Genomic DNA, 13,517 nt, shown 5'->3' with positions numbered 1-13,517 from the left:
CACTCATAAGAGCTGTTATAATTCTCTGTTGAGCAAAACACGGGTGCAGCTTTCTTGTACTAGACAACGAGAATGTCATTAGTGATTACTCCACTGTTGGGTTTGAATGGGATACGTGCAATTCAGAATATAAGGTGACTTGAAGGAAGTCACACTTATGTCCTTGGCTAGCCCATTTCCTTCAACCTGAAACTGGTAAAGGGAGGATTGTATTGGGGGGAAAATAAGTTCCACGTACAGGGAGCTATCCTGGAAAATGTATTTTTTTAAAATTACGCTTAAAAAATCCACCCCCTAAAATGTAGTAATCATTTAAATTCCTGGCTCTTAAGATTTGAAAACTAACACTATGTCCTGAGAAATTTAAACCTCCTCTCAAATCTTCAATGGTTTGTATGTGCTATATTCCATTATATTGCTTCCAAAGCTCAGTTTCATTTTCACGGCTGTGCATATGTGACAGACATGTACAAATTCAATTGCAAATTGGCATAAACAAAAGTACAATGAAGTGATTCTACAAGTAGAGGCTCTGAGAGTGAATGTGCAAAGGCAGGGGCAGCACCTAATTACTGAAAAAAAATCAGTGTTTTCACATCTATCTCTACAGTCCTTTGAATTTAATGAAATATCTTAACTCATTTTTTGAGGCTCTTAGGAAGGACAATACTCTTCTTGGTACCGCACACATTAGGGAAAAATGCAGCTCTCTTTTCTTTCCCTGCATTGTCTTAAAACCCTTAAATAATCAGGATGCAGAGCTATCATAGGAGTGCATTCTAACCTAAAGAGCTCAAATTATATTGACATAACTGCATGAGTCAATGGCACAAAAACATGTTTCTGGGTCAACATTACAGGCAACATCTGACAGAAAGGATTATGTAGGAGACACCCTTTTGAAACATGACAGTCTGAGATTGCTCCAAAAATAACTCATACTAACAATGACAGTCATATGTGTGGGCAAAAATAATAACGAGCTTGTGGGCCACTTAGCGGAAAAGATTGTGATCACCTTTGTCTTATATAACAGGAGAAGGAGTTGGCTACAGGTTTATGGAGAACTTTGGGGCAAGAAAAAAAGGAACAAATGTCTCAGGGTTGAGAGCCACGTGGGTGCAATATCTTTGGGACACAAGATCCTTACAAGCAGAGAAATCACCTCTCCCATCCTATAATGAAAACTGAATTTAAGAAGAACAAAGCTTAGACGTTTCAAAAAACTGTTGCAGATGAAGGCTTTAAATATCTGCAATAAAAGACACAAGTGCACAGATTCAGCAACATGATGGAGAAGTTGTAACAGAAGCTTGACAGCATCATAAGGTACACAGTATACTTCACAGGAACCTGTACGATAATGGAGTTGAGTAAGGATGAGGGTGGAATCAAAAACCTGAGAAATTTCTAGTGTAAAGCAATTACAAATCTCAGGTTGCAATACACAGTTAACATCATATTCACATGTGATCCAAGTCTGATGATCTGTTGAGGGCAGTGACCTTGAAAGAAATAAAATCTGATCTTTTTACATCTATAGGTGTGTATGTGTGAAAAGTAAAAACTTTTTTTCCCTTTTCTCCGTGAAACTTTACTCAAAAACAATCCAAGCAAAGCTTAAATTTTTAAAGGGCTCAGATTTGTACCCCTGGTCTTGGCTACAAAAGATATCAACTGAAATATTTTAGGATCTAGCAGAAGGTGACTCTCATATTCTTTATGTGATTGTTTCCTTCCATCAACCTCTATACAGTTGAAGATTACAAATGCCAGATCTGCCTTCACTCCTGACAGCTTCTACTACAGAAATAATGCTCCAGGCAGGAAACAGCCTCTTCCCCTCCACTCCCCTCCTTTGCTCCCCCCACACTCTCATAGGGTTCTTTTTCTTTCTCTTCATGTCTGTATATGTTCCAAGTGAAGGAAGAGCAGCAAGATGAGATTATTCTGTACCGCTTGTAGGCATGAAAAAGAAATAAATCCTCAAATTTTTAATGAAATAGAGTTTGTCATTAACCAATTCTGCAATAGACAGAGTGATTCAGTGGCTGTGCAACTGGCAATTCAATGAAATCTCTCAAGCATACTATATGTATAAAAATACAGTCATGCATGCCGTAATGCTTACAAATGTTACTTACTCTTACACCTTTAGGACCTGGGTTACCTTCTGGTCCAGCTAAACCCTAGTATAAAAAGACACGACTTTTACTTCATTTAAAATAAATGGAAATACTAGATTTAAAAGAATTATCACAATAATTGTTAATTTCCAAACTGGTAATGCACTTTTCATGATGGGTGCTATGTGAACCTCTAGACAGAGACTGCAACTTCCTTTATATTAAAGTTATTTCTTTTTGTAAAGTTCTTCCCAATCCAGTTGAAACCTTCTACCCAATTGTGAACTTGACATTAAAAATAACTTCATGGAACTTTTCATAAACTTTTATATTGGAATGCAGTTCCAGTCATTTTCTAGCCAACATTAGAACAATAAATTTATTTCAAAGCATTTTGTATTTTTAAATGTTGGCATGTTGTCATCCAGTCACTATATAAACTATTTACTAATGCTTTTTAATATATAGCCACTGTAAAATTGGTCTAGTAAAATGTTGAAATAGTTTAGAGAGCATGGGTCAAATTCAGCCCCTCAAGCAGGAATGACTCCATTGAAGTCAGTTGACAAATACAAGGACTGAATTTGGCTCATGTAATTTAAATGTGAGGAAAAGTGACTGACCTTTCATCTTAATGCACCAACAGCATATACTGAACTATCTATCTGTCCCAGGTATATAAAAATCAATATTACAAACGGCTTGCATTGATAGCAATTTGATGTTTTCATTGGTTCTCTCTCTCAATGAACTGAATGGAAAAAGCCCTTTAACATATTCTTTCCCCACATAAAAGTTAAAGAAATAGTTTCAGCAGTAAAAAAAAGAAGTGTAGGCAAATAAGTAGGAACGGTACTAGAGCAGAATGCTTCCTGTTTCTTCTGAACATTAAATACTAAAAGGTTGAAACAGACAGAGAGCAATTTGGTAACAAGGTATGTATGGACTAGAGGGACACAGAATAACTGTGTCTAACCCATTCAGAGCCCAGTACTGAGGGCACAATGTGCCAGATATCTTCCGTGAATGGTGCCTCTGAAAGGAGGCTTGTTTTAAGTATTAGCGATACAATGTCAGCCAACGCAGTGATGTCATCAGCAGTGCCAGCAGATTTAGATATGGTTCTTTCAGAAACGACATCATTAATGCTACATGATGGCAGACAATCCTTTTGAGGTAGATCAGTTTGTCAAAACACTCCTTGCCAACGGACAGACCATGTACACTAGGCATCACTTTGAAAATTAACCCCAAAGAGAGGAAGGGAAACATATTTTAAACTAATGTATAGTACTGAACAGGTGCTTATAATAGGAAAACATATAATTCTATTGTATAGTTACTGCACCTGCCTGCCAGGGTAACCAAGTGAACCAGCATTGCCAGCCATTCCTGGAATTCCCTAAATTGAAAGCAAAAAAAAGTAATCAGGTTTTGTGTATTTTTACCTGTTGATATCATGAAAGAGCTTTTTCCTAATGCAAGACTGTTTCTTGTGTAAGTTGCATAGGAAGCCCATAAAACCCACTCCTTATACATAATTAAAATCGGCATGATTACTTCCTTAGCAATGGTGCACACATTGCAAAAGCATCTAGGTTGGGGGAGGGAGAGGGAGGGAATTAGTCCAAAATGAAGTGAAGTACAAGGAAAAAAACCACTGATTCATGATGGAAAACTCTTAGACAATGTTTGGCAAAATCAGATATGCACAACGGGAGATGCCCTCAAGGGACAGGTATTTATGGTGCAGATAACCCAAGCTGACACTGATCTTGGCCGTATTATTAAAATTTTTACTTTTATGGAACAAATGTAAGAAGAATCGGAATGTCCTTGTATATCTGAATTTCCTTATATTGGTCTCAATGTGGGTATGCTAGGATAAGGTTAGAGTAACAGTGGATTAATAATGGGTACAGTAAACTCTTCCTTTTCCCCCTCTTCCTTCTCTAATCAAATCCAAAAGTGTTTTCCCCCCTAATAATTCTGTGTATTTGATTGTTTATTTTAAGAAAATTCTGCTTTTCTGAAATGGGTAAGTTCTTGGGTGCCAGGTGGTAAAGTTCATTGTTGAAGAACTGGACACCTGTTTGGTGAGCAACCTTTACTCAAGCAAGGTCCAGAACTAGACGAGATGTGATGAAGATAGTTAGGATGGGAGTGCACTTCATTAGCTGAGTGGTGACACTTAAACTGTATCTGATCCTGTTAGTCCTTCAATTTAGGGAATAGTAAGTTCACTAAAAAATTTCAAACAAATGAACCAGTCCAAGGCATTGTCAACAGAAAGACAGGTTCTCTGATATCAACAATTTCCCAGTCATTATATCACATTACAGAGAATAAGAAACCTCTGAAACATTTAAAATGTCTTTCATAAATAAAAATGAATAATTAACAATAAACCAGGAGTTACCATCTTGACCCATTGTTGATAGTCAGATATAGTATATAAAAGCACAAGAAAGGCAGGAGACTCTCACAATATCTGCAACGTACATTGTGTTATTTATTTTGGATAGAAAATATATCATCATCATCGTATAAAATAAATTAATCTGAAATTAACCAAAACATTTAAACATATGGCAAAACTTACCTTCCAACCTCTTCCAAAGTCTCCTGCCTCTTTTATGCTTTCATATGCTGAACTGCCCTTCCTGTATCTCATACTATGTCATCATGCTGGACTTCCTGCTGGGAAGTATCAGTAAAATGACAGCTCTCATTGCAAGACAACAGCATCATTCATGGTTATAAAGTCACTGAAATACCCACAGCTATGTAAAGGAAGTCCTTAAAATGTGTCTACATGCTATTGTAGACCCTAATACTGCAGAGGGATCAGCACGCTTAAACAATGGGACTCCATAATGGAGTAATGGTCAAGGTATGCAGGATTGGGGCCTAATTTAGTAAATATTTACTTAGTTACCAAAGGTGTCACAACTGCTGCAGTTTCCCTTGAATAAAGACTATTTAATTTCATTTTAATGCACAGAGTAGGAAATGATTAACTTTGAAACATGATTTCATTAGGCATCTATTTAGTTAAAACAAACAATTATCTATTCATGTAGCCAAATCTTCCTCACTTAGACCCTGATCCTGCAGACACATATACAAGGTGAATAGTCCCACTGACCAGTTCAATGGGATTACGCTGCACAAATGTACTCAGATGTGTAGACCAGAGTATGCTCAAATGTGAGTTTGCAGTGTAGGGACTTTACAATGTATGCAATTATCTATTCACATGAGTAAATGAGTATAATTTGGCTCATTTTTGGTTGTATAAATTCAGGGGTGGCACCAGCCTTTTCCCAGTGTGGGTGGCTGAGGTGGGCTAAATAGAAAATTGGGGGAGGTCGGCTGTGCAGAACTGCAGAAGAAAGGGCGGCAATGCCATACCAGGCCACCCTTACTTCTGTGCTGCTGCTAGCTGTGGCAGTGCCTTCAGAGCTGGGTACCTGGCCAGCAGCCACCGCTCTCCAGCCACCCAGGTCTGAAGACAGCACCGCCGTCAGCTGCAGCGGAGAAATAAGGGTGGCAATGCCATATCATGCCGTCGTTATGTCTGCGTAACGTTTGACCTTTGCACTGGGAGGGGTGGCTGTGGTAAGGCTATGGTAAATTTTGGGGTGGCTATCGCCCCCACAACCCCTACCCCCCAGCACCACCCCTGTATAAATTAGCCTAAGGTAGCAAAAAAATAACTGTTGCGGGAAAGTATAGGCAGATTAAACTGTTTTTTCCTCAAATGTATTAAAAGGTAGCACAAACTCACATTGAGACTGAGGCTTTAATTTGCTTTACTGCTTCAAAATACTTAATTCATGCCACCCACAATTGAAAATGCATTGTTCTTAACTCCCTGGATTCCATGTTATGAAATGAAAGCCTCTGTCGCTTTTCAAAATCTAGCCTTGATATTTCAAAAATCCTTTTAGATCCACACACCTAAAAAGTTACTTACAATGACATGGTCAAATCTATCTTCAGAGTTCTTGTTTATCTGGGTTATTTTTCCCTTAAACACACAAGTTTCATTATTTGCAATGCCCTATGTGAAATCTGAAAACAAGAGGGGATCACGCACACAGAATCCGAGCCCAGGGATGACTCTCCACACCTGAATCTGCCCATCCTAAACAAAGGGGTCAACTGTACCCTGCCTCCACCAGCCATCCAGAGCATCCTTCATTGGGTGGGGAAACCATTACTGGGCATGGGTCCTTGCTGTTGCTGGAAAAGACATGCATCAGCCGCCCAAACACCTTGGAGAATCCACTAAAGAAGAGATATAAAGAGGCTGCAATAGCTTCGCCATATTTCCCGTGCCCTGTATGAACCCACCTCATTGGGGATTCCATGGGTAGCCATTGGTAAATGAAGCCCTGGCATTTCAATTTTGCAATGCCAGGGAGCTGGGCATCTAGGCCTGGCCTCCAGGACTGGTGTTCATGGCAGTATCAGCCAATCTAGACTAACCTCTGTCTCGGGAAACTCACGCAGTTTTCCTGACCCAATACCCACTCCTGCAGTTTATCCATTAGAGAAGCTGATTTGGCCCAACATTTCTGAACTGCAGGGCCCTTAGGAGGTCCATTCTTGATGTCAACCAGGAAGAAAACCAAAAGGTGCCACTGGCCAAAAATATTGAAAGAGAAGAAAATCATGGCACAGGTGCTGGAGGAAGTGAAGCCCCTTGGGATTCTCCAATGATCAGCTCCTCCTCAAAAGCCACTACTAAGATTTGGAATGAGAAGGAGGTAAGAAGTTAGAATGTCACCATATTTCCCTCCACCCCTGTCTCTCTCCTTAGCTAATTTTATGTTTAAACAAACCAAGTCCATAGGGATGGCTTAGAGATTGTCCAACCTTTCCACCCATTGTCATGTGGGAGCCACACTAATGCAAGACCAGGACTTCCTCCATGAGCTACATGCAGCTGGTTTGAGTGAGGAAGAATAATCCCAGGCATCAGAAGTCATGAATGTGGGAAGCAAAAGTTATTTTGCATAAGTGCCGTGCCTCCAATTTGGTTCTGCTTTCCATGATTTCTTTCATCCTCTTGGCATATATGGGAGGTTGATTATTCCCTGAAAGGGCTGGTCTGCCATGGAACCAGGATCCAGGGTCTCCTAAAGCTTGAAACAATTCAGAGGGCTGTGGATATTTTTGGCTGAATCAGGTCTCAAAAATTCCAAGTGCAAATCAAGACAAAAAACCCAAAGAGCAACAAATCATTTTAATTTACTCTTTGTTCTTTTTAAAAACCTTGCTTGCACTCCCAGTTGTGCTTCACTCTCAAGTAATTCCACATTTGATATATTTACAGTAACTTTTTTCTTTGTTTAGAGGTTTATGGAAATTCCAGCCAACAAGTGGATACTTTGAACTTCACAAAGTCTGTTGCTACTGACATGCAAAATGAGTATCATTGTCCTGACTCTTTCCAGGCCATCCTCTACAATTACGTTTCTCCTTGTCACAGTCCTTAAAATAGGAGCAGTCAGAACAGGCCGTGGAACAAAAGTATTTTCCCAAATTTTTATAAATGAGTTTTAAATATTTCCAAAATAATATAACAGACTATGAATAATAATTATTTATAACAATAGTATGGGTATGTTGAGATGAGGTCAGACGGTCTTCAGTACTGCTGGGCAAACAGTAATTTCACATTGAGGTCTAATGTATCAGATTATATTCAAGAGAATTCACACACTTGCATATTTAGTGCCAAAATTATTCCTCTGATGTCAATCTCTCTCTCTCTCTCTCTCTCACACACACACACACACACACACAGAGTTACCCTCTTGTTTTCATTACTCGTTAATCACTTTTCACCAGCTCCTTCGTTGGTTCTCAGGTCCCGCAGTTAACAATGCTGTTCTTCTGAACAACTCTGATAATTAATTCTCTTGCAGAAAGATGCCAGAGGCCAAGGGACTGAACTATAACGACTGCCCTCACTTCATTTGGTTTCTTGGAGTAGAGCTCAGTTAAAGTTTTGAACAGGTAAAATCTATTTTTTTTACTTTTTGTTTTTGACTTCTCCTTTGGTCACTACTATCATTAGGTCATGATTATTCATTCAGCATTGACAGTGCATTCAGTACTGTATACAACAGAGAAAAACTTGACTCCTGTTCCAAGGTTATTACAGTTGACAGCCATGGCCCCTTATCTTTAGGGAGGAGTAACAAGTATCTACCTCTGAAACTCACATGAAGGATACTTTAAGAAAGCAACACACAGTCCCTTCCCATCTCCCCATCCAGAAATTAAGCATGCATTGTCAAGTCTCAGTCAGTAAGGTTTTGAAAGAGACTGAATTGCCTCCTAAAACATTACACAACACATTTCTGCCAAGCCACCAGACTAGTTGGAGAAAACAAGTTCGTTTATTATGTTTTATCTAGGCCTTAAACCATACCCATCTCCATGGCAACTAAGTACCTGGTCAAGAATGAAATCTATTGAGTATTTCTTCAACCAGCCAGCAATTGAAAGAAATTATTTGATATACACATTTAAAGTCATTATCCTTAATTGTACTTAACATGCTTTGTACAATGTGTATCAACTGTTACAGTGCCTTCACCACTCACTTGCTCGCCTTGTGGACCTGGTGGCCCTGGATAGCCTTTGAGACCCTGCAGGTAGAAGAGATAAACAGGTGCTGTAATGAATACATTCAGATATGCAAGATGCAGCTTTGGGGGTCTTGATTTCCCCCTCCCCGCTTTATATTTTTCTTCAACAAAGAACAATTTTGCAATCTCTCTTTCTCTGTGACATCCACATGGCTTAATTTCAGTAGCTGATGCGGGAGGAGGGAGAAAGAGAAACTTACCTTAGCATAGATGATTTCTAGCTATGCCTGCTAAACTTGCACCAGTAGTCCCAGATCTGTGTAAGCTTAAATAACACGTAGACAAAATGCCTTTAGCAACAATCAGCTTGTAATTATTGCAAAGCTGGATTTAGTCCAGACTGTTTCCCCATTCCAAATCCTTGTCATAACACTATCTCTGAATGAGCCAGTTCAATGGAGTTAAGCATAACAAGAACGTCATTGCAAAGAGCGCCAAGAAGCTCTCTAGGAAAAGATAACCGTAAGAAAACAAAAGATTTCTCTTATATGGACTTAATTTTTTTTTAATACTCTGTATTATGATGATAGTTTTGCACAAGTAAATGAAACTACCATCTTCCTGACACTAAAGAAAGTCTTCCAGATTATCCTGGAATCTTTAAATCATCAAAGTTTACCATTTCCCCTCTTTATATTGAGCATTATGATGATGATGGTTTGCCTGTACAGATGGTGGGTGAAATCCTGGCCCTGTCGAAGTCAAGAGGAGTTCTGTCCATGATTTCAATAGGGCCAAGATTTCATCTGGTGTCTCAAGTTTCGGTTTGGTTTCTACACCATGCCAAGAGCTTTGCTACAACAAACTAAACGGCATTACCTAACATGAAATTATAAAAGAGGAGTAATTTTGTTCAGTAATAGTTTTAAATAATGAAAAAGAATCACATCTGTTAAGCTTCAAACTTTGCAATTTTAGCATTATACACTTGCTTGGGAAATAACGTTAGTCCCAAGGACATGTGCTCATTAAAAAACCTAGAGGCTCCATTCTCTCCAAACCAGTGTTGCAGGTATTCCCTTACATCTTGCTAAACACTCACATAGCATTGCTAACTTGCTTTAAAGTTTAGATATTACAGTAAAGCAGACGCAAACAACAATCATCTGCAAATCACAAGCTGCGGAGCGTATTTCAGCCATACATCTGAGTGTGTCTACACAGTCCACAGAAGCAAGCCTCCCAGCCCAAGTCAACAGACTCAGGTTAATGGGGCTCATGCTAGTGCTCTAAAGATAGCTGTGTAGACAGAGCTTTGAAGTTGCACTTCCACCCGTTTCCAGGCCTCAGAGCCCAAGGGCTTGTTTTCACTGTGGGGGTAAGTTGACCTAAGTTACACTACTTCAGTTATGTGAATAACGTCGCTGGAGTCAACGTAGCTACGGTCGACTTATCCTGGTGTCTTCACTGCGCTGTGTTGACAGGAGACACTCTGGTCGATTTCCCTAAATCTTCTTGGGGAACTGGAATACCGGGGTTGACCGGAGAGTGCTCTGCCATTGATTTAGTGGATCTTCACTAGACCCACTAAATTTACCCCTGCTGCATCAATTGCAGCAGCGTTGATCTCCCCACAGTGAAGACCAACCCTGAGCTCCAGCCGGACCCGGCTGCAACTTCAAAAGTGGCAAAAAATAGTCTACACAGCTATTTTTAGAGCACTAGCATGAGACCCACTAGTATGTGGCATAGGTATGGGAGAGCGGGTCTTGGACAAACGGGCTGAGAGGGACTGCCTAATTAACATGCCAAGGCATGCCCTAGAAATGCTGTTGGTAAGATCATTAAATAAAGACAAAAGCATGATTAATGACTGCAATGCAAATCTGGTGGGCAAAGCAGTAACACTTTCTTAGGAATTATGTGTAAAATTTTCAAAAGCACCTTAAAAGGACATAAGTTATTTAGGAGCCAAAGTCCCACTGACAGACTTTCAGAGGGATTGGGGTCCTAAGTGGTTTAAGCATTTTTGAGAACAACCCTACATCTGGGTTTTAAAGGATCTTTTAGAATAGGTGCTTACAGAGGAAATGTTCAAATGTTTTAATATCTGGACCAGGAAAAAAGGGAACTACGTTTGTTTTGAGCTAAAAGGAAAGTATGTGTAAAAAGAAAAGCTAATAATATCTGTAGGTTGATTGGAGGATAAGATACTCCCCAAATTCTAATGAAGACGCTCACATTTGGACTTCAAAGGCAAAAACAGAAATGGAAGGGTTTGAGCTCCTGCTTACACCAGCACACCCACTTTGTGGGCATGTTATTGGCACTCAGAGTGACAAGAGTGCTTTGGTCTCTGAGAGAGAAAGGACTCTACTGCCTAATGGAGTAACGTAGCCTCTACTTCGTAAGGGGCCACATTTAAGGGGCTGTTATTTACTATATGTTTGTACAGTGCCTAGCACAATGGAGCCTCAACCTTGCTAAGGCCTCTTAACATTATATCAATATAAATACTAAACAACAACAACATTGGGAGCCCAGCAGTGTTTTCCATTGTTTCCATAGAAATTCCAATAGCACAGGGTTGGGGCAGTTGCTGGCTGGTTACAGCAGCCTCCCAAGAGAGACAGAGGAATGGGCAGGTAATTACAGGAATGCAGGAGGATTTGGTCTTCTCTGAACAGTGCCAAAGAAGAGTTGAAAAAAGCCACTGTGGCCACGTGGTGAGCACAACGAGCTATATGACTGTAGGCGTTTTTACAGAAACCTTTGCCATGGGTGCCATGGGAATGAAGAACTGCTTTGCAAATAGAACTAATACCAGCATTTAGATCTAAATCAATATTAAAAACTGGAAACAAATCAACATGTAAATGGAAAAGCTGAAACAGCTGGACAGTTGTTTTCCAAAATGTTGAGAAGGTCAAAGAACAATGCAGCAATATAGATGAATGACATACATGACACAATACCATTCTTATTCCTCTATGACAAATACTGTATGGACCAAAAGTGGCATAAAATTAATCCTATGTCAGCATAATGACGGGAACAAAAATGTAAGGGAAATAAGCTCATCCCATTCTTGCTACTCTCTCATGACTGCAATCCTGCGGTCCTCTTCTGAGGCTGGATCAGACCCATAACACATAACCCACAAACACCACAAGACACAATGTACTCATCAACTCCACATTTTCACCATCTGACACAATTTTGAAATACTTATTTGGTCTCCATGCACCCTCAGATTAGAAATGTGTTTGGCTTCTTTGTAGATCCAGCGTTTCTTGTCTGTGAGGCATGTAAATCATATAAATCAGAGTCTCTGGCTAGCATGTGCTACCTGTAGTATTATAATGACAGAAGGCTTCACCCTCACTCCAGCCCTGGGTTTTTGATTTGTTTTTTTACACCAGCCTGGTGTCAGGGCTACACAGTGCATTAGTCTCCCGAGAGGGGTGTTCGTTCTAATGTGCGCTACTGAGTTGTGCACTAACTGGCCTGTGTGGACCCTGCTGACATGCACTAAAAGTTCCCTAGTACACATTAATGTAGGCCCTTTTCAAATAGTACTATTGTAACATGCGCTAGGGAACTGTTAGTGAACTCGAGCAGGATCCACATGGGCCAGTTAGTGTGAAACATTCTAGTGCACACTGGAATTGATACCCCTGTAGTGGGTAGTGAAGCCCTTAGATTCTCAAACTCCCAGGATTCAATATTTCAAGGGTAAAAATAAAGATTTACTTCCTTTAAGAAAATAGGCCTGTGTCTCATCTCATTGGTATAAATCAGGAGTAACTGCACTGAAGTCCTGGTGCCTGGGGAGAGTCAGTCTTTGTGTCTCCAATGGATGCGGCTGTTCTAAGGATTCTATCATGGGCCCGAGCATCACATTGCCTCCAAATAGTTGCTTTTCAATACCTCTGAACACTCCTGCACGGATTTTCCAGGCACATTCTACATGTAGGAGGTCTTATTTCATGTCTAACTACTAAAATAATGCTGTTATCATGCTTCCGTTCATAGGACTTATTAAAGGAAAATGCCCATGATTACTCAAAATTTCAGAAACCTACAATCCTGTATCGAAAACAATGGGAGTGTCTACTTTAACAAACTAATGTGGTATTTTACAACAATATCCAACACTGAATCCATAGAAGCTTCTCTCTTCCCTGATCAGGCAGGAAACTCAATTAACCGAGATGGAAAGAGTTCCTTGCTCACTGATATCAGTGAGGAAAGCATTAATGTTTTTAGGTGGCAATGAAGTTTGGTTTGAAATCTTTTGTCTGTTTGTTTGCTACATTTGATAGTTAGATGTACGTTTTGTACAGCAATAACATACACCTTGAGAACGAGTGCTCATATGGGAGCTTTTCCCCTTCACATGCTTTGCAGGGAATGGGAAAGAGGTTGAAAGGAGGGGTCTCCTCTCTTTGTGGTCTAACTCCACAGTTAATCTAAGGCTTAGTCTACACTAAAGTTTTGCCTACCTACGTTGCCTCGGAGCATTAAAAAATAATCATACCCCCAGCCGACATAGCTATGCCTGCAAAACCCCCCAGTGTAGATGCAACTATCTAAACAGAAGAATGCTTTTGTCACATAACTAATGTCATTTGGGGAGGTGATGCAGCTACGCTGGCAGAAGAACTCCTTTTGCCGACATACACTGTCTCTCTACTAAGGTGCTTTGCCAGTATAGCCATGCCGGCACAGCTCTACCAGCAAAGGCTCTGCAGTGCCGACAAGCCCTGGCACTAATCTGAAA

The 13,517-nt window shown here is 40.1% G+C and overlaps 1 protein-coding gene across 1 annotated transcript in view; it reads right to left on the bottom strand.

Moving 5' to 3' along the window:
• COL24A1 (collagen type XXIV alpha 1 chain) overlaps positions 1-13,517 on the bottom strand; it is a 242,407-nt gene that overhangs the window by 166,687 nt on the left and 62,203 nt on the right. Inside the window, exons 8-10 of the mRNA XM_074961390.1 lie at positions 8,750-8,794; positions 3,475-3,528; positions 2,145-2,189 (exon numbers count right to left, since the gene is read on the bottom strand). Coding sequence (XP_074817491.1) covers positions 2,145-2,189; positions 3,475-3,528; positions 8,750-8,794 — 144 coding nt within the window. The remainder of the gene's footprint in view (positions 1-2,144; positions 2,190-3,474; positions 3,529-8,749; positions 8,795-13,517) is intronic.

This window comes from Natator depressus, chromosome 8 (assembly GCF_965152275.1).
Source record: "Natator depressus isolate rNatDep1 chromosome 8, rNatDep2.hap1, whole genome shotgun sequence".
NCBI lineage: Eukaryota > Metazoa > Chordata > Testudines > Cheloniidae > Natator > Natator depressus.
Note: the sequence above shows the minus strand (reverse complement) of the source record. Positions and strands in the feature narration are given on the sequence as shown.